Source organism: Neolamprologus multifasciatus, chromosome 16 (assembly GCF_963576455.1).
Source record: "Neolamprologus multifasciatus chromosome 16, fNeoMul1.2, whole genome shotgun sequence".
Lineage (NCBI taxonomy): Eukaryota > Metazoa > Chordata > Actinopteri > Cichliformes > Cichlidae > Neolamprologus > Neolamprologus multifasciatus.
The window spans coordinates 24964323-24985980 of NC_140454.1; the positions used below are offsets into that span (position 1 = coordinate 24964323).

General features: G+C 40.3%; 2 protein-coding genes and 1 pseudogene across 2 annotated transcripts; all 3 read left to right on the forward strand.

Moving 5' to 3' along the window:
* Nucleotides 1-6278: 6278 nt before the first annotated feature.
* On the forward strand, nt 6279-13378 carry LOC146500902 (olfactory receptor 51E1-like; annotated as a pseudogene).
* A 5-nt stretch (nt 13379-13383) lies between these two features.
* Nucleotides 13384-17440, forward strand: LOC146500903 (olfactory receptor 6C4-like). The gene has a single exon (XM_085136157.1). It carries the CDS (start codon nt 15120-15122, stop codon nt 16104-16106), a length of 987 nt encoding a protein of 328 aa, XP_084992283.1. The 5' UTR covers nt 13384-15119; the 3' UTR covers nt 16107-17440.
* A 291-nt stretch (nt 17441-17731) lies between these two features.
* Nucleotides 17732-21658, forward strand: LOC146500904 (olfactory receptor 5F1-like). Its single transcript, XM_085136158.1, has one exon. The coding sequence runs from the start codon at nt 20450-20452 to the stop codon at nt 21389-21391; it is 942 nt and encodes a 313-aa protein (XP_084992284.1). The 5' UTR covers nt 17732-20449; the 3' UTR covers nt 21392-21658.

Consider the following 21658-nt stretch of genomic DNA (forward strand, 5'->3'; position numbering starts at 1 on the left):
TTCTCTGTCCCTGCCTTTGTCCCCTGAATCCTCCTGAAAATGCAATAAATCCTGTGGCTGGATCTACTGTGAAAGTACCTGCGTCTTTCTCTTTTTTTGTAACTACACGGAAAGCGTGTTCTGCATACTGCAAAGCCTCAGGTAGAGGCCCTGTGTTCCTGGTCACCCAGTGTTTCTCTACGTATGTCTTTATGGTAGGCATTGCTGCCGTTGGTGTGGGAAGTGATGCTGGTGTATAAGGTGGAGGGTGGCTGCACGCAGCTTGAGTTCCGCCTAAAAGGGGATTTTGCTTTTTTGATTGCTTAGCTTTCAATTGCTGTTTTTTATTTTTATTTTCTTGACGTCTATTTACTTCCTCCTCCCTGGCTGCATGAAGCTGCAATTCGTGTGCACGTCTACCTTTCGTTTTTAAGTTCTTTGTGTCATTTAGTTCCTCTACTAAAGCTTCTTTTAGCTGAGTTACAGTTGAGGGGTTGCATTTTCCTTCCCAGCTGGGACATTTTGTTTTCTTAGAATTTCTCCATCTACAAACACTAATTTGTCCGGCGCCTGGACATTTTTTCTCTAGCCAGTGCTCGTCAGCAGTGAGTTTGGTGGGCTGATTACCCATTATCACACAACTGCAGAGCCATCTCTGGCACGAGACACGGGGGTGGTTGCTGACACGCCCTTCTACTTCGTGCTAATCACGAAGCGGTGTCAGTTTTATGGGATGAAACCCAACCTTTCCCCTTTGTCACCAGTACTTGAGCTCCTAACAGTAAATAAAAAGACAGTAACAATGGAAGTAGTTCAGCATCTTATTGTGCTGTAAAAAATCACTTACTTCCGACACACAGAAAACACAAACATTTATACACAGTCGCGCAGATCCTTACGGCGGATCACTCCTAAACCCTTACGGCGGGTGAGACCTTTAACGTGTTTTACTTTATAATCCTTTCGGCGGATTAGTCCTCAACCTTATTACACGTATTTTTAGAAATCCGTACAGTGGATTAGACTGTCAAACCCTTTCGTTTTACGCGAGTGTGATTGAGTGGATTCTTTACCTTTCCAAGATCTCTCCGTCTATGTTTGGTGGTTGCAGCTTTCCTAGCGGCCTCTTTGTGGTTGCCATTTACCTGTGGATTTCTCAGGTATTTGCAGCTGTCCTCAATGTCTGCAATGTTGCGTTCTGGTAGTGTTATCCTCTCAGTTCTGACTACCTTCCCTCTCTTTGTTGCCATCCGACTACACTTCTCCACTTCAAACAACATTCCATTGTCATTTCTTTAGATCCTTGTTGTATGAATCATTAACACTGACAGATGATCCCCATACACTGGAAAATGCAGCGAACTTATCAGTCTTTGCTCGATCACTGCGGGTGGACTTGTCATCAAAGCGTAGGTGTTGCATGATGTCTTGGAAGCGGTTTCGTGCCATAGTTCCAATTATCTGTGGGTTTCCCAGGTTTGCTGACCAGCAGTCACGTAGAGATGGAACCCTAGCAACCCCCCGCAAGATGACAATTGCAATAAATGCCATTAGTTCAGGGAGGTCCATTAACCAATGAACATGCTCCGTTTGCTGTGCATGTTGAATAGTCCATTCTTGAATGCTACGAAGCATGTCAAGAGTGATGAAACACAGGAAGCTCTGAAGGCGACTCGAGATACTTTTCCTGGCCTTAGCTGTTGGCTCTCCATCTGCAGCGTACGGTTCTATTGGGCTGAAAGGGAGACAGGTCCCCACCTGTTCTTCACGCTGTGCCATTTTTCGCTGTCTCAGTCCCCAAACAAGCTCTCTTTTTCGGTTGAGAAGCAGTCTCCTCATCTGCAGTGTGAACAAATTCAAATTGTGAGCAATGGGAAGGTCAAACAAAATCACAAATGCATGCATAGATACTAATTATAATTCCAGTATCTCCTCCTCTGTATCAGAATAATGTCTGAAATATCTGACTTACTACATCCACTTACTTGTTTGAAATGAAATAGGAAATGATATACAATGAAATGTCTTCCTAAGTAAAAAGATACAACTAGAGTTAGGGTTACTAGCTAACCCTAATCCTGCTCTGCTTTGTTAGTATTTTTCACTTACTTGTTTGAAATGAAATAGGAAATAACATGAAATGAAACTAACCGGAAGACTGATCAGACAGCTCTGAGTCCGAATCCGGCTGAAGTTCTAGGTCTTCTCCATCCGAGTCACAAGGGTTGACTTCTTGCAGGATCATTTCCAAGGCCTGTTGAGTGGTGAGTCTTCTCTGCATTTTACTTTCCTTGGAGAGGAGGTCCGTACACCACAGAATTCTTCGGGGCAATGAAGGATTAGGCTAAGTGCAGTGAGATTGTATCATATATATATCCTTGAGGTCAAACCCACTGATGAGTGAAACCCACTGATCAAAGTCCACCGATCAATTATGTGAGGTCAGCACAATTATCAAAGACCAGTGGTCTGATTGACACCACAATGGACTACTGATCAATGGTCCACTGGATAACAATAAATTTTATTGAGATTTATTGATAAAAACAGTCTAAGGAGCTTGCAAAGAAAAGCGTCTGGACTTCTTTAAGTTACTTGAAGACGTTTCACCTCTCATCCGAGAGGCTTCTTCAGTTCTAAGGTCAAATGGTGGAGAGTCCCAGATATAACCCTAGTGGGAGTGTCCCCCCACAGAGGGACAAAAGGACCCCCTGATGATCCTCTAATCGCCTGAGCCAAGGTGTGGAACTGGGTGTGGGTCCCAATCAGCCAGAGTTTCGGGTGAGTTCATTGTGAAACCTGGCCCCACCTTATCATGCGAATTCCTGAGGTCAGATGGCCCAGGGTGTGAGTGGGCCTTAAGGCGTCTGGGAAGGGATCTCAAAACTGGATTATAGATGGCAGAGAGTTGGTGTCGTAAACCACCGCCTCTGTTCAAAGATGGTCGCTCACAGTGGACATAGATGGCTTCTTTCACTCCTCTTTCAAACCATCTGTCCTCTCTGTCCAAAATGTGAACATTGGCATCCTCGAAAGAGTGTCCTTTATCCTTAAGATGCAGATGGACAGCTGAATCTTGTCCTGTGGAGGTGGCTCTTCTGTGTTGTGCCATGCGCTTGTGAAGTGGCTGTTTGGTCTCTCCAATGTAGAGGTCTGGGCATTCCTCGCTGCACTGTACGGCATACGCCACATTGTTAAGTCTGTGTTTTGGCGTTTTGTCTTTCGGGTGAACCAGTTTTTGTCTGAGTGTGTTGCTGGGTCTGAAGTACACCGGGATGTCATGCTTGGAGAAAACCCTCCTGAGTTTCTCTGATACACCGGCTACATAGGGGATGACAATGTTGTTGCGCCTGTCCTTCTTATCCTCCCTCGCTGGTGTCTGATCTTCTTTTCTGTGCCTCTTTGCTGACTTTAAAAACGCCCATTTAGGATAGCCGCACGTTTTGAGTGCTTCCTTTACATGTGTGTGTTCCTTCTTTTTCCCTTCAGGCTTAGAGGGAACATGTTCTGCCCGGTGGTGTAGGGTCCTAATTACTCCAAGTTTGTGTTCCAGAGGGTGATGGGAGTCAAACAGGAGGTACTGGTCTGTGTGTGTGGGCTTCCGGTAAACTTCGATGTTGAGGTTGCCATTCTCTTCAATGTGCACAGCGCAGTCCAGGAAAGGCAAACAGTCATCCTTCGTGTCTTCCCTGGTGAACTTGATGTTTTTATCCACAGCGTTGATGTGCGCAGTGAAGGATTCCACTTCTTGTGTCTTGATTTTGACCCAGGTGTCGTCTACATATCTGTACCAGTGGCTGGGTACTCTTCCTTTGAAAGAGCCAAGAGCCTTCCTTTCCACTTCCTTCATGTAAAGGTTGGCTACAATAGGTGACACGGGGGAGCCCATGGCACAGCCATGTTTTTGTCTGTAATAGCCTTCGTTGTATTTGAAATATGTGGTGGTGAGGCAGAGGTCTAACAGTGTGCAAATCTGATCGGGTGTGAAGTTGGTCCTGTCCTCCAAGGAGCTGTCTTCTTGTAGTCGTTTTCTGACCGTCTCCACTGCCTCCGTGGTGGGTATGCACGTGAAGAGAGAGACTACATCAAAGGACACTATGGTTTCATCTGGATCCAGGGTAAGTTTCTGGACCTTGTCAGTGAAGTCGGTGGAGTTCTTGATGTGGTGTGGGGTGTTCCCCACGAGAGGAGCAAGGATGGTAGCAAGGTGTTTTGCAATGTTATAAGTGGCTGAGTTTATGCTACTGACTATGGGTCTGAGTGGGACAGCTTCCTTGTGGATTTTTGGAAGTCCGTAAATGCAGGGTATAGCATCCCCTGGGTAAAGGCGGTGATAAGTAAGGCGGTCAATGATTTTGTCCTTTTCCAAGTCTTGAAGGCAAGCTATAACTTTCTTTTTGTAGCTGCTTGTGGGGTCTCGCTTTAAGGCTTCGTAGGTATTGTTGTCACTGAGGAGAGTAGTGATCTTTGTATGGTAATCTGTAGTGTTTAGGACCACGGTGCATCTTCCCTTATCCGCTGGTAAAACAGTGATGTTGCGGTCTTTGCTCAGGGAAGCGACGGCCTTCTTTTCCTGTATTGTGAGGTTGGACGGAGGGACTTTGGCACTGGAGAGGGTGGCTGAGACTTTCATCCTGATTTGCTCTGCTTCTGTCTGTGATAATTTATTAATCCGTATGGCAGATTCTGTGGCTGTGATGAGGTCCACTATGGGCAACTGTTGTGGAGAAATGGCAAAATTGAGACCTTTGGCTAATACTCTCTTTTCAGGTTCAGTGAGATTCCTGTCTGAAAAGTTCTTAACCCATTTCTCCTGACTGTCTTCAGGTGTGTTTTCTTCTATGGGTTGTGTAGGTTCAGATTCAGAAAGAGGAGTGTGTGTTTTTGAAAGCAAGGTGTGAAATTTCCTGCGTTGTCTTTCTTTTCCTTTCGAGTGTTGGGCCCGCTGAGCCTTGTCCACAAACTTGTAAACCTCTTCTAAGATTGGAGAGGGTAGAAGTGTTTCCAGTTCCTGCAGAGTCTGGCTGATCTTGATCTGGAGGGCATCTATAGTGAAATGGACCTGTCTTATCCTTTCACTTAAAAGGTGATTCTGCGCTCTCTGTAGAATCAAGTCTGCTCTGTATCCCCTGACAGTGGATCCAAGGCGCAGGCTCTTGGGAACAACTCTGGTTTGTCTGCATCTTAGGTTGAAACGGAGATGGTTCCTATAATCCGCTAGTTTCCTTGATTCCCTTTCATACTCCCGCACCAGTTGAAGGGTGTTCCTCCCAAAATGTACGGCAATATGTCTGTGAAGGTTCTCAGTCATCCAGGTCATCGTAGTCAAAGGAGCTTGCAAAGAAAAGCGTCTGGACTTCTTTAAGTTACTTGAAGACGTTTCACCTCTCATCCGAGAGGCTTCTTCAGTTCTAAGGTCAAATGGTGGAGAGTCCCAGATATAACCCTAGTGGGAGTGTCCCCCCACAGAGGGACAAAAGGACCCCCTGATGATCCTCTAATCGCCTGAGCCAAGGTGTGGAACTGGGTGTGGGTCCCAATCAGCCAGAGTTTCGGGTGAGTTCATTGTGAAACCTGGCCCCACCTTATCATGCGAATTCCTGAGGTCAGATGGCCCAGGGTGTGAGTGGGCGTTAAGGCGTCTGGGAAGGGATCTCAAAACTGGATTATAGATGGCAGAGAGTTGGTGTCGTAAACCACCGCCTCTGTTCAAAGATGGTCGCTCACAGTGGACATAGATGGCTTCTTTCACTCCTCTTTCAAACCATCTGTCCTCTCTGTCCAAAATGTGAACATTGGCATCCTCGAAAGAGTGTCCTTTATCCTTAAGATGCAGATGGACAGCTGAATCTTGTCCTGTGGAGGTGGCTCTTCTGTGTTGTGCCATGCGCTTGTGAAGTGGCTGTTTGGTCTCTCCAATGTAGAGGTCTGGGCATTCCTCGCTGCACTGTACGGCATACACCACATTGTTAAGTCTGTGTTTTGGCGTTTTGTCTTTTGGGTGAACCAGTTTTTGTCTGAGTGTGTTGCTGGGTCTGAAGTACACCGGGATGTCATGCTTGGAGAAAACCCTCCTGAGTTTCTCTGATACACCGGCTACATAGGGGATGACAATGTTGTTGCGCCTGTCCTTCTTATCCTCCCTAACTGGTGTCTGATCTTCTTTTCTGTGCCTCTTTGCTGACTTTAAAAACGCCCATTTAGGATAGCCGCACGTTTTGAGTGCTTCCTTTACATGTGTGTGTTCCTTCTTTTTCCCTTCAGGCTTAGAGGGATGGAGGGATGGAGGGGTGTGGAGGGTTGTGTGTTTCAGTGGACCACTGATCAGTGGTCCATTGTGGTGAAACCCACTGATGAGTGAAACCCACTGATCAAAGTCCACTGATCAATTATGTGAGGTCAGCATAATTATCAAAGACCAGTGGTCTGATTGATACCACAATGGACCACTGATCAATGGTCCACTGAAACACACAACCCTCCACCCCTGGTTGGGGTTTTTTGTTACTGTTTTTTATCAATAAATCTCAGCAACAAAGGAAATACACCCATGTGTGTTGATTTCACCCTAAGATGGCAAACAGAAACACAAGTTTCCTTGTGGCTCAGGAAACTAACCACTCCAAGTGGCTCAGCACCACGTTTTAAACGTAGAAAAGCCAAATGGCTGCTCTCCGGGACTCTAGGTGTTAAATCAATGTCTCATTCACTCCTGGCACACAGTTTGATATTATTCATTTTGAGGGGGTAGCTGGCAATTGCTCCATCCTGTAGTCAGTATCCATAGCCAGTGTTGTCCATGATCTCACTGAGGAGGTTCAGGCCTATGCATTGCAACAGTGGGGACAGGCCATCTCCTTGGTAGATCCCATACTTGATTGTGACTTGTGCAATTGGCTTGAAGTTGGCCTCCAGTGTTATTTGTCCCATCCCCATTAAGTTCCTGATGAAAACCCTTAGGGTCCTGTTGCTCTTGTATAGTTCTAGGCATTCCAGGATCCAGGTGTATGGCATTGACAATTAGGCCTTATTGTAATCAATCCAGACAGTGCACAGGGTCAGTCTGATCTTGCAGATTGCGTGACTGCTCTTTCTACCAGCAGCTGGTGTTTTGCTGCTCTGATATTCCTCCCTATTCCTTTCTGTGCTCCACTCATGTATTGAGCCATGTACCTCTTCATCTTAGCCACTATGACAGGAGCTTCCATATGGTACTGAGACAGGTTATTTGCCGGTATTTGGATGGGATTTCTCCCAGTCCTGAACAGGACTGTCTTCGTTTAGCCATGTTGGGTCTCGCTCGTCGATTAGCAGCTGGTTCATTTGTGCTGCCAAACACTCATATATATATATATATATATAGTATACTGGCCAAGGCTGTGAGTTTTTGCTTTGCAATTTCCAAAACCTCAGGTATGGGCAGCTTGCTGTACTTCTTAGGCACCTTTTTCATCACACCTTTCTGCAACTCTGATAATTGGCTAACTTCCCTCTGTGCCACCTGATCTTGAGCTCTAGTCTCCTTTTCCATGGAAGGTACTGCTCCTTGTGGCTTTTCATCCTGTAGCTAAGCATCTGACTGAACACTGCTGCCATGCTGTAGATCAGCTGGTTGGTTTCGGTGATGGTCAGCGTAGGGATTGTCTGTAGTGCTCCTTTGGGTACTGAAGAATTCATAGGTTCTACATCCTCTTCATGTAACCCTTTGCGCTGGGGTTACTTGTGTAGTAGCATTTCAACAGCAGCCTGTTCTCATCTCGTATGCCTTCTTGTTCCAGTAGAAGAAGAGTATTCGCATTCTTCTAGTTTTTTTTTTTTTGTCAAAGTCCCTCGGGGTCACTAGAGATAGGCCTAAGAGCCATATGTGGGTTGATTTTTATGTAGTCAGTAGTTATTTTGGTCAATTTGCACTTTACTAAGTATCTGCAAAGACAACATGCTAACACAATGGCAGCATGATGTAAAAAAAGCATGATGTATTTTCAGCAGGTAACAGAAATCAGTGATAAGGGGTCAGACTTGTCGTATTAATTTCAGTCTGCAACTGTTTCATTTTCATTTTTCAGTGGAGTGCTTTTTGAACCAGTTTTCAGCTTTAACCCTCTGTACTGGAAGTGATTGCTTACATTGTGTACACAGCTTGAATGTGCGGGCATTTAACCCAAGTTTTATATTTTAACTGGTAATTATGAGATAATTTATTTAAGGTCAAATAATGTAACAAGTAATATTTTTTTCTGAAAGTAAGTCACCTGACCACAAGCTATTGTTCTTCTGTGAAATGAAAGTACATAGTAAATGTGTCAAAAATGTGTGTGCTTGTGTGTATGTGACATCTTTGTGAAGTTTAGGAACTTACAGTCACAATGATGAAATACAAGTGCCATAATTACAAATTTCCAGCATGACCTCCATTGGGTCCCTTGCTGGAAAACAGCAGGCCTCAGGGAAAATGGTTAGAGCCAGCTAATTATGATCCAGCGGTCAAGGTCTGTTGGCCTCATGGGATAGCTGTCAAAACACAAACAGTAACTTTTACCTGTTGAAACCAAATGTTGGAAAAGAGTTTAACTTTATTAATGAGCTCTTCAGAGGATTCTAGTGTTGCTCTTCCCAAGGAATAACAGCAATTATGTAATGAGAGGTCAACAGGTCATTAACGTCATTCCCCTTAGAGAGCAATTAAGAGAGCAACACCACTCTGGAGAGCCACACAAACAAGCCCTTTAGCCACTATACCACAGCATCAACTGAAACCTTAAACTTTTCAATAAGGTATTTTCTATTTCATGTCAGTGGCATATATGTTATCCAGAGTTTTTGAAAAAAGTGACAACTATTGTATTTGAACCCTGACTTTTCCCAAACCAAACCAAATTGTTTTAAATAATTAATCATGTATTTTAAATGAAGAATTTAATAACCCGTCAGTAGTCTTTAAATATAAGGTTTGACTGTGCTAGGGAAAATATATTATTTGAACTTGGTAGTCATTATTTGGTCATTTAAAATGAGCCTGTGTTACCATGGTGCAATGCACTCTCACATCAGTTTGTGAAGTAGTCATGGCCTTTTCATCTGTTGATTTGTCTTTTTGGATGTAAATTTAACGATTTCTTCATGCTCCTGAAAACAATACTTAATCTGTCCAGCCATATAACTATGGATTCACGTCCACGTGCACATAATCAGTATTTTCCTCCCCTCACCCCAACTGGTTGCAGTAGATGGTTGTCCCTCCCTGAGCCTGGTTCCTTCCTGTTAAAGGGGAATTTTTCCTTTCCATTGTTGCCAAAGCGCTTGCTCATAGGGGGTCATATAATTGTTGGGGTTATCTCTATTGTATCATTGTAGGGTCTACCTTACAATATAAAGCGCCTTGAAGTGACTGTTGTTGTGTTTTGACTCTGCATAAATAGAAGTGAATTGAATTTTAAAAAGCAAAACTTGTGGAAGTTGTTTCATGGAGTGAAATTGATATTTTACTGCTCACACCAGAGTCCCAAGTTTGAGTCACACGTGTCAGATTTTCACACATAATTTGTCCGTCCATCCAGCTCTTTCTGCTTATCTAGCTCAGGGTCTGGGTGGGAGCAGTAGTATTTTCTGTTCAAATACAGAAAACACACAGACACATCCAAATTTGCACCTAGAGCAAATTTAAACTCACTAGTTAACCTAGAATGTATGTCTTACATCTGTGGAATACAGCTTGAGTACCCAGAGAGAGCCAGCATAATGTATTTTTTAAATACAATACTTGGTTACATTTAAGCTCGTTCAGTAAATCAACAATTAAATCTAATTAGCAGTTTACTGTAGTTTATGCATTGTATGTCTGTGAAGGTTCTCAGTCATCCAGGTCATCGTAGTCAAAGGAGCTTGCAAAGAAAAGCGTCTGGACTTCTTTAAGTTGCTAGATGACGTCTTACCTCTCATCTGAGAAGCTTCTTCAGTTCTAAGGTCAAATGGTGGAGAGTCCCAGATTTAAACCCAGTGGGAGTATCCCCCCAAAAAGAGATATTCTATTCTATTCTATTCAAAAGGACCCCCTGATGATCCTCTAATCACATGAGCCAAGGTGTGAAAATGGGTGTGGGTCCCAATCAGCCAGGGTTTCGGGTGAGTTCATTGTGAAACCTGACCCCACCTTATCATGCGATTTCCTGAGGTCAGATGGCCCAGGATGTGAGTGGGCGTTAAGGTGTCTGGGGAGGGAACTCAAAACTGGATTATAGATGGCAGAGAGTTGGTGTCGTAAACCAGCACCTCTGTTCAAAGATGGTCGCTCACAGTGGACATAGATGGCTTCTTTCACTCCTCTTTCAAACCATCTGTCCTCTCTGTCCAAAATGTGAACATTGGCATCCTCGAAAGAGTGTCCTTTATCCTTAAGATGCAGATGGACAGCTGAGTCTTGTCCTGTGGAGGTGGCTCTTCTGTGTTGTGCCATGCGCTTGTGAAGTGGCTGTTTGGTCTCTCCAATGTAGAGGTCTGGGCATTCCTCGCTGCACTGTACAGCATACACCACATTGTTAAGTCTGTGTTTTGGAGTTTTGTCTTTCGGGTGAACCAGTTTTTGTCTCAGTGTGTTGCTGGGTCTGAAATGCACCGGATGTCATGCTTGGAGAAAACTCTCCTGAGTTTCTCTGATACACCGGCTACATAGCGGATGACAATGTTGTTGCGTCTGTCTTTCTTATCCTCCCTCGCTGGTGTCTGATCTTCTTTTCTGTGCATCTTTGCTCACTTCGTGTTAGCAAATGTTAGTTTGCAGTAGTGTGGTGAAAATTTCAGTATTGTACTATGCTGGACTGCTACTGGTACAGTACATAGGTTTAGAAAATAATCACAATTTAGGTTAAAGTGCAACAGTTTTTTTTAAGTTCTGTTTTCTTGGTTGCCATGTTGATGTTTCCTCATTTTGTCTGGACAGCATACATGTTTCATGCACAAATATACTCCCTATTAAAATACATAACTTACAAATCTGCTGACTGTCATGAACAAGGTCACAATTTATGTGACAGTTTGTGAACAAAAACAGATTTTGTAACTTTTTCACATTTAGTTATGTGAGGGCCTAGACTTCACAGTAACACCTCTCTGGCTGTCAACAGAGATTTCAGTTAGTGACTTCAACACAATTGTTGAATCCAAGAAGATTCAAATAACACTTTCACTACAGAAATGTATGCTAAACTTTAGCATACTCAAGAGAACATTGCCATATAATTATAATTGTTTTGTTTTTTAGCTCAGCACCATCAGCATTAGCAGGGTTGCTATATTTTTGTGTCAGAAATCTCCAGATGATATTGATTTATGGAGTCAACAACATTACAAAACTCCTCCCATTACCTAATGTTGTTGTGTGGTGTCTACAAATGTGACCAACAACCTATTTTATGAGCAAAACAAAGCTAAAAGTAGTGTAGTGACTGAAGTAGTGAATGAACCATAGTCTGGTAGGTATGGAGATACCACCGTATTTTATAACACAACTGTTTCCATGTTCCTTTTCCACAGATGCTGTCATTAAGACCATTGTTTCTCAGACCATACCAAACTAAGAAATTATTTCACTGACTCTATGAAGTGAAATGGAAAACAGCACTCTGTCATTTTACTTTCGCTTCACCGTGTTTGCAAACATTGGAAATTACCGCTTTATAGCCTTTATATTTTGTCTTCTGCTCTTCATCTTTACAATCTTTACTAATCTTCTCATGATAGTGGTAATATCCCAACAAACAACATTACATGAGCCCATTACATGAGTATATTTTCATTGCATGTTTATCTGTCAATGCTTTGTATGGGTCTTCCGGTTTCTTCCCCGGATTTCTCATGGACCTTCTGTCTGACACTCATTTGATCTCACGTCCTGCTTGTTTCACTCAGATCTATGTAATTTACTCATATGCATCCTGTGAACTTACTGTTGTCAGTATTATGGCTTATGACAGATATATAGCTGTTTGCCTTCCTTTACACTATCACACAAAGATGACTCTTGAAACTGTTGTGAAGTTGACAGCACTGGCTTGGATTTTTCCTGCATTTTCTCTTGCAGCATGTCGTTGTTTGTCTGCCACACTTCCTTTATGTGGCAATGAGATCCACAAAGTGTTCTGTGCTAACTGGAATGTAGTCAAATTGTCTTGTGTTAACACTGCTGTCAACAATGTTGTAGGTATGCTTTTGACTGTAGCCACAATTTTCCTTCCCCTCTTTTATATCCTCTACACCTATTTACGAATTGTGTCTATTTGCTGGAAAAGCTCAGCAGAATTTAAGGGTAAGGTATTAGAGAGCTGTCTGCCACACACAATTTCATTTGTGATTCATTCTATCGCTGGATTTTGTGATGTTGCCTTGAGCTGGAATAATCTTGAAGTGATTAATCCATTTATAGCTGTCATTTTATCACTGGTGTTTGTTGTGATTCCTCCAGCTTTAAATCCTCTTGTGTATGGCCTTAAATTACCAGAAATTAGAAAACATATTTTAAGGTTGTTCTAGTATGAATGATGATCATTTGGAAGACTATGATTCTACATACATAAATGATTTATGACCCCATTATATTTTAAACAGAAAGACTTTTTTTGTGGCAAATCTTGTGTTTATCATGCCTACACTGTTTTCTTTATATATGAAACAACCTGAAATATGATCAGTCTGTCTCTGTTAGTGGGCTGCTTACCACAGGTTAGCAGTATTTAAACTTGACCCACCTGTCTTAGCTAATTATAGGTAATAGCTAATTATAACCTTCAACCTTTCTTTTATCGGAAAAATTCTTGAAATAGTAGTTTAGTAGTAGTAAATAATGATGAAAGCTAACTGATCATCTGCAGAGTAATGGTTTTTGAAGAGTTTCAATCAAGCTTCAGAACATCACAGTACAAAAAACAGCATTAGTAAAGATTGAAAATTATGTTCGTATGGCCTCTGACAGTGGAATCATCTCTGTGCTCGTTCTTCTAGATGCCAGTGCAGTGTTTGATAATGTTGACCATAATATTTTATCACAGCAATTTGAGAGTACCATAGGTATTACAAGTACTAGGCTGCAGTGCTTTAAATCATGTCTATCTACCAGACTGGAATTTGTTCATGAATATGTGGAGTCCTATCCACACTCTAAGGGTAATGATAGAGTTCCACATGGTTCTGTGGCAGGACGAATTCCTTTTATATTCCACGTTTCTCTTAGGCATATCATACATTATCAGTGCTATGAAGATTATAAGTAGCTCTATCTATCAGTGAATGCCACACACCATATTTAAGTGATTATAAATTGATATGAAACTGACCTTATTATACTTGGCCATAAAATGTTAGAAATTGGGTATCCAACTAGATACTCATTCTATATAAACATGCAACAAGTAAGTAACTATTAGTAATAGTGAATTTACTTATACAGCAATTTTCAAAACAGAATTACAAAGTGCTTCACATTTTGAATAAAAGCCACAGATGCATGTTTTAGCATACAGATATAAAGACACATAATCAACCATGCGGTCAGACATTCCCAAATACAGCTAAGGAATGCTGTTCCAGGTTTTTTTTTTGGATGCCAAAGATGAAAAAGCACTGTCAGCTTAAAATTAGAGTGTGGGACAGTTAGGAGACTCTGGTTAGTGGATCGGAGAGGCCTGCTGCAGTGATAAGGTCTTATAAGCTCATCTATATAAGTACAGACCTGTTCATGTAGAGCTTTATATGTTACTAACAGGGTTTAAAGTGGATTCTGAATTTCACTGAGAGCCAGTGAAGGGACGCAACAACAGGTGTGATATTTGAGTCCTGGTTAGATTCTTGGTGGTGTGTTCTGCACCAACATGTGACCAGTGGTGTTCCATACTGCAAATTTTGGTATTGATCCAATATCAAGTAAATACAGGGAGGGCATTGGCAATACCAATAGAGATACCAATACTTTTAACCTATAAATCAGCTTATATAGTGAAAAGGAGTGTTTCATGATTCATGAGATGAATTATCATCAACATGCAAGTTCTGAACAAATTTTAATGATGACTAAATCTCTGTGATCACTAAATCACAAAACACACCTTTCAGCTTTTTGTGTATTTTGAAACTGTATGTTATGGAGAGCTGGCATCTAAATGTGCCTGTCTTGATAGCACTTTGGGGCAATTTCTGTTGTTCAGATGTGCTCTAAGCCAGCGGTCCCCAACCCCCGGGCCTCGGACCGGTACCGGTCCGTGAGTCGTTTGGTACCGGGCCACGAGAGTTGAGGCTCAGGTGTGAAATGTATGGTTTTCAGGGTTTTTATCGGTTTTCAGCGTTATTCTGTTATCGTTTTTATCGTTAACTCGGTTTTGCTGGGTCTTTTCACGTGTATTATGAATAAATCTTATTTTTTTCGGTACCGGTACTAGTTTTATTTTGTTGCATTTATCCGCGACACCTTAAAGGCCGGTCCGTGAGAATATTGTCGGGCATAAACCGGTCCGTGGCGCAAAAAAGGTTGGGGACTGCTGCTCTAAGCTATAAATAAAGCAGACGTGACAACAGTGACTTGATGTTACTGATGAGGGGGCTGATGTACCGGCTGACTTCCTTTTAGAAATTGTGAGAGCCAAACATAAGAACCTTAAATATAACTTGTTACTGTTTAGGCTACATTTGTTTTCTGTAAAGAAATGTAACCACAGTACATACTAACGGGGTTTGGCGGTGTAACCCAACGCTGAACGCTAGTCGTTGCACATGCAAATCCACAAAAGATGCAAAAACGCCCCCTCAAAAAAATTCTCATCCATCCATTCATATTATAAAATGAAACATATATGGCAAAACAATTTCTGTTGTATGTGTGAAAAAAGTCCAGAAATTGTATTTTCAAAAGTAAATTTAAAAAAACAAGAAATGAAAACATCCCTAGCTTGAAGCACCACTTAAAGCTAACTACGTAATGCCGTTAACACAAAGCGTATATAAACCTCTGGTGACATACTCTTTGAGGGAGACAGTCGACAGACAGTCTTCTTTTTACTGTGACACTAATTTGTAATTTGTAAACACTAATACAAATGTAATGTTCTCTTGTTGCAAGTGTGAAATGACACCTTAAAAAGGTAAACTACAATGTTATTATGGATAATGTGTCAGTGGTTACTGTTTTTACTCTCTCAGGTTTAAGTGGTATAGCAAACTACAAGATCACTATCTTTATTTTTACTTTACTGTGTTACTGTGTGATTTGGCTGGTAAATTTGACGATAATTGTCACAGTCATTGTGGATAAAAAACTTCATGAACCCATGTACATCTTCCTCTGCAATCTGTGTTTCAATGGACTTTATGGGACAGCTGCATTTTATCCCAAGTTTCTCTGCGATCTTCTATCCACCAGTCATGTCATCTCTTATGCAGGATGCCTTTTACAGGGTTTAATGGTGCACTCTTCAATTTGTACGGACTTCTCTCTTCTAGCTCTCATGGCCTATGACAGATACGTGGCTATATGTCGACCACTTGTGTACCACTCTCTGATGACTACACAAAGAGTTTGTATCTTTGTATTTTTTGCTTGGCTTACTCCCTTTTACCTGATATTAATGAGTACGATAACAACAGCAACATCGAGGTTATGTGGCTCACACATACCAAGAATTTACTGTATAAACTGGTTAATTTCTAATCTAGCTTGCTCTGCCTCTGTAGCTACAATTATTATTCCTGCTTTTAATTACACCTTTTATTTTGGTCATGCTGTTTTTGTTTTCTGGTCTTATGTACATTTGATCAAAACATGTCAGTCATCCAAAGAAAACTGGAACAAATTCATGCAGACATGTGTACCACATTTATTCTCTTTAGCAGTCGTTGTTGTGTCTTTTCTTTTTGATATGTTATACATGCGATTTGGCTCAAAAGAAATACCACAAAGTTTTGAGAATTTCATGGCAATGGAGATTCTCTTCATTCCACCAATTATTAATCCCCTCATGTATGGATTCAAACTGACACAAATTAGAAACACAGTTTTGAATTTTATATGTGGTAAAAGTTCAGCTTTTATATTAAGTCATGAGTGTGTCTGTTTATATTTGTACATATTTAATTCAAGAGAAATGTGAACTACATTGTTAATTAATAGACACTGTGACATATACATATTATTTCTAGGTTGTCTTCATTAATTGAAATATAAGCATCAGACCTCCCTTTGGGTTTGAACATATAAACTAAACACATTTCCTGTACATTCATTTATTTACATTTTTTTCTTTTCTAATAAAATAAGGAGTTTTATTTAGTTACATCTTACTTTGAAGTCCAGCTTCTTTGTTTTTGTGTTTTCTTTCACCTATTTTAGTTATACATACCTACCTTTGGTCCAGAATTGCATTGTCGGGTAATTACTGAAAATCTCAGCCACTAATTTATTTACTCAATTAATAGTGTTGTTTTTTTTCTTACACAGTCTCTTTTTGAGCTTGATGGTTCACTTCACACCTGGGGTTCACTGTTCAGGGTTGCCACCACAACAGGCCCTTACAACTGTACAGGCCACAGATCAGTACATGTTCGTTACCTCAGCAACAGAGGTGAGAAACACAATCCATTCAGGCTTAATGACCCCAGCCACCCTTGTGATGCTGCTGAAGCTCTGTCATGTTAAAAAACTCCCTGAACTAGGCCTCTCCATACCTTAAGTTTGAAAATAGTCTTTTTCTTTACATATAAAATTAAGTAATAATTGGATTTATATAGCACTTTTCAAGGCACCCAAAGCGCTTTACAATTCCATTATTCATTCACTCACACATTCACACACTGGTGGAGGCAAGCTACAGTTGTAGCCACAGCTGCCCTGGGGCAGACTGACAGAAGTGAGGCTGCCATATCGCGCCCTCAGCCCAACACCAGTAGGGTAAAGTGTCTTGCCCACGGACACAACGACCAGGGATCGAACCGGCGACCTTCCGGTTACAGATGTGCTTCCCAACCCCCAGCGCCACGGTTGTCATCACACCACGCCATACTAAATTTAAAATAGCAGTATAATCAGAGTATGTACCAATGTAGGTCTGTGACTAGTTAGTTGATCAATCATTTGTATGAATTGTGAAAAGGATTAATGAACTGGCACAACCAGTTGAAAGCAACTAACTGGAACCGAGTGTTATTGATTTTTAACCCAGTGAGTTGTCTTTATTAAAACAGAATGACACACTTTATTCGAGGAGTGTACAGACTTGCTTTAGCTTTTGAATTAAAATAAAATCGATCCATTAAATATCAAAAAAGCACCTCACAAAACTTGCGACATGCCGTAACTCGGCTCATAACTGTAGCAGTCGGAGCAGTGTGCTCTCCTGATAGAGCAGCTGTGTGTATTTGTAGCTGCCCTACTAAACCAGCATTTAATCTCTGAGGAAGTTATCCCAGAAAGAAAGTAAAGCAAGTGTGTAAGTTCGTTTCTGAATGTTTGTAAAGCATTCCCACGTTAAGCTTAACAACCGATATATGGAGCGACTGCCTCTCTCTCTCCCTCCCTCCCTCTCCTGTTGCTACTTCAATCATGAAACTGATTAATGATAGCTGATCGGCTTTTCTGTTGCAAGTCCGTCTCGCGTCTTTGTTTTTGGCCCACTTTGCACCAGAAAGAGGAAACCAGCGGCTGAACAACAGCAGCATGTTTAAGCTTGATAAGCTGTTGTTAGAATTTATTTAATATTAATATTTAATATTACTACACCAGGATCTTTTTCTACGCAGCTGACGGCTGGTAACTGTGCAGGGGCGGATCTAGCAAAGTTTAGCCAGGGGGGCCGATAGGGCATGAACAGGGAAAAGGGGGCACAAAGACATACTTCTCTTTCTTATTCTCATTTAAAATGTCTAGCTTTTAATAAATAATTATCTGACTCTTACACCCAAAGTTTTAATCTGATGTAAAACATATAGAAGTCCATTACTGTATATAGTAACTGTTAAGTCTAATATACCCTATAAGCTATAGTACTTTTTCCTTTGGGAAGGTACCATCTGTGCAGTCTGCAAGTCTGCAAAGATGTTGAATCTATTTAATTATTCTTGAAAAATAATTTAATTCTGTGCATTTTTTTTCACGCTACATCAAATTAAAGTTGATTAAGTCGATTAAGCATCATGAGGTGGGGGGTGGTTCCCTTTTTTTTTGCTGGGAGTTTGCAACCCTATTAGTTAGCAGAAATATTAAGCAACCTAAGTACTCTTTAAAATACCAGAATAGGGAGGATGGAGTAGGTTTAAATTTATTAGATTGATCAGTTTTGCTGAACTATGAAATATTTTGGGTGCAGTGTATTTTTTACATACAGGTATAACAGAATAGCTTTAGTGTTGTTATTTATTTAAACTTGAGTATGAACGTATACAAAATGCAGCAAGATATTAAAAAACAGTTTTATTGATTAAAAAACACACTATATCGGATTCATATCGGTATCGGCAGATATCCAAACTTATGATATCGGTATTGGTATCGGACATAAAAAAGTGGTATCGTGCCATCTCTAATTAAAACCAAACATTATACTATTTATAGCATCAAATGAACCTTATCCTTGCAAACTACAAATATTGCTCACAAAGATTTAGACAGATTTGTGAACAATATTTGAGAGTAATTGGTCTTTTGTACATGTAGAAAATGTTTCAGATCTTTGAGTTCAGCTCATGAAAAATGGGAGCAAAAACAAAAGTGTTGCATTTATATTTTTATTCAGTGTATAATGAATCTTATCTTCTATTTACATTTCCCTTAAGACACCCAAAACACACTTCTGAAAACATTTTATTACAAATGATGGTACTGATGGTACCAGTCTTTACTTTCAGCTGGATAAGCTGTGTTTGGAACAGAAATGATAATATACAGTATTTGTAACATAAAGTGTTTGCCACATTCCTGTGTTTGTTTCTTTTTTGCATTTATTTATGTGTATTTATTTATATGTTTCAGATTTTTTTTATATTAGATAAAGAAAACCTGAGTAAATATAAAATGCAGTTTTGAAATGACAATTTTTTCCTTAATTTAATATGGATAATAAAGCTTTCAAAACCTTCCTGGCCCTACGTGGAAAAAGTAATTGCCCCATATCTCCAAAAGTTAATTCTGTTCATCTGGACGTAGCGTTTTGTGGGAGAAACGTTTCGTCATCATCCAAGTGACTTCTTCAGTCTCAGCTGACTGCAGGTTTCCACAATCTTATAAACAGTACATTTGCATAATGACTGAAACCAGCCCACTGAAGGAACAATGGCCTGGGAGGTCAGTTCCTTAATCATAATTATGCAAATTCTCATGACCATTGATCAACAACCACTGACCAAAACCCACTGATCAAAGACCACTGATCAATGGCCATGAGTACCGTTCACAGAGAGTTGGGGAATGGCTGCAATCACAGCATTGTAATCACAGCATTGTAATCACAGCATTGTAAGATGGCGAAAGAGGTACTGCCAAATCAAAAGAACAGTTCCCTCAAGGTGCTTTAGTGTAAGGTAAAAACCCTACACTAAACTCAAACATTCAGATAACCCCCTATGAGCAAGCAGTTGGTGACAGTTGGAAGGAGAAACTTTTAACAGGAAGAAATGCCAAGAAAAGGCTCAGGGAGGGGTAGCCAACTGCTGTGAATGATTGGGGGTGATGGGAGTAAGACAAGTCAAAGACAAATAATAACGTTAATAATAACTAATGCATAACTGATTAATAAAGATAGGCTGATCATATTTAAGATTGAAGCATTAATAATTGGTAGGACTTCTTAGAGTAGTCTTGTAGAAAGACAAATTGATGGTTTGGAGGAAGTAATCACTGACATTAACTCAGAAAAATCAATTGGAGAGAAAGACTCTAAATAACTATCAATAGCATTGAAATAATAATTATATAATATGATTATATTATGAAATATAATAATAATGATAAGTCTTTCAGTAATTTTATTCTCTAAAGGTAAAGATTTGTGAAGAAATCCATGAAGTCATTGCTAATTAATATTATGCTATGACTTTTTTGTCATCCTGGCTACAGTGCTGACAAGAAACCTAAGGTTGTTCTTTTTTTCTTAACTTCACTGGAAATATCTGCCGTAGTCCTTGGTTCAAGAGATCTTCAATTCCCACCTCTGTCAGAGCTTCAATAGCATTCAGCAGGAGGGCTGTGACACTGAGTCTGAGGACCTTAGACCCTAGGGTCCCCTAGGCTCATTAATTATTTCACTCAAGGAGTTAAAACAGCACTTACATCATGTTAACTATGCAACTGTTCCTGCCACAAACAGTATATCAACCCTGGGTCCAAACCCTGCAAGGTATGTGCAAGACAGTCTTCTTTTCCCGTCTAACATTAATTTGTAAAAATTTAATTTACTTATGCAGGTCTGAAATGACACCTAGTAAGGTAAACTAATATTTTACTATGGATAATGTTTCAATAATTACTGTTTTTACTCTCTCAGGTTTAAGTGATATTGCAAATTACAGGGTCATTCTCTTTGTTCTCACTTTACTGTGTTACTGTGTGATTTGGCTGGTAAATGTGACGATAATTGTGACAGTCATTGTGGATAAAAGCCTTCATGAACCCATGTACATCTTCCTCTGCAGTCTGTGTTTCAATGGACTCTATGGGACAGCTGCATTTTATCCCAAGTTTCTCTACGATCTTCTGTCCACCACTCATGTTATTTCTTATGCAGGATGCTTTTTGCAGGGTTTTGTATTGCACTCTTCAGTTGCTGCTGACTTCTCTCTCCTAGCTCTCATGGCCTATGACAGATACGTGGCTATATGCCGACCTCTTGTGTACCACTCTATAATGACTAAACAAAAAGTTTGTATCTTGATATTTTTTGCTTGGATTATTGCCTTTTATTTTCTACTTATGAGCACGATAACAACAGCAATATTGAGGTTATGTGGCTCACACATACCAAAGATCTACTGTATAAACTGGTTAATTGCTAATCTGGCTTGCTCTGCCTCTGTAGCTAAAATTGTTATTCCTGCTTTTAGTTACACCTTTTGCTTTGGCAATGTCTGTTTTGTTTTCTGGTCTTATGTACATCTGATCAAAACATGTCAGTCATCCAAAGAAAACATGGGCAAATTCATGCAGACATGTGTACCACATTTATTCTCTTTAACAGTTGTTGTTGTGTCTTTGCTTTTTGATTTGTTATACATGCGATTTGGCTCAAAAGAAATAGCACAAAGTGTTCAGAATTTTATGGCAATGGAGTTTCTCCTCATCCCACCAATCATGAATCCCCTCATGTATGGATTTAAATTAACAAAAATAAGAAAAAGAGTTTTGAATTTTATATGTGGTAAAAGTTCAGCTTTTAGATTTAAGTCATGAGTGTTTCTGCACAGAGGGGGAAAAAAAACTGTTTATAATGTACATATGTAATTCAAGAGAAATGTGAACTGTATTGTTAATCAATAGAAAGTGTAACATGTACATAATCTTTCTAGTCTCGAGTTATAGGATGCATTATTTAACTTGGAACACAAATAAAGGCAATTTAAAATTATATTTCATATTTTTCTTAGTTTGCATTTTAACGCTAATTTTATCTAAGTTTCTTAGTTAAAATCAGACTTCAAGTATTGTCACAACTGTGGC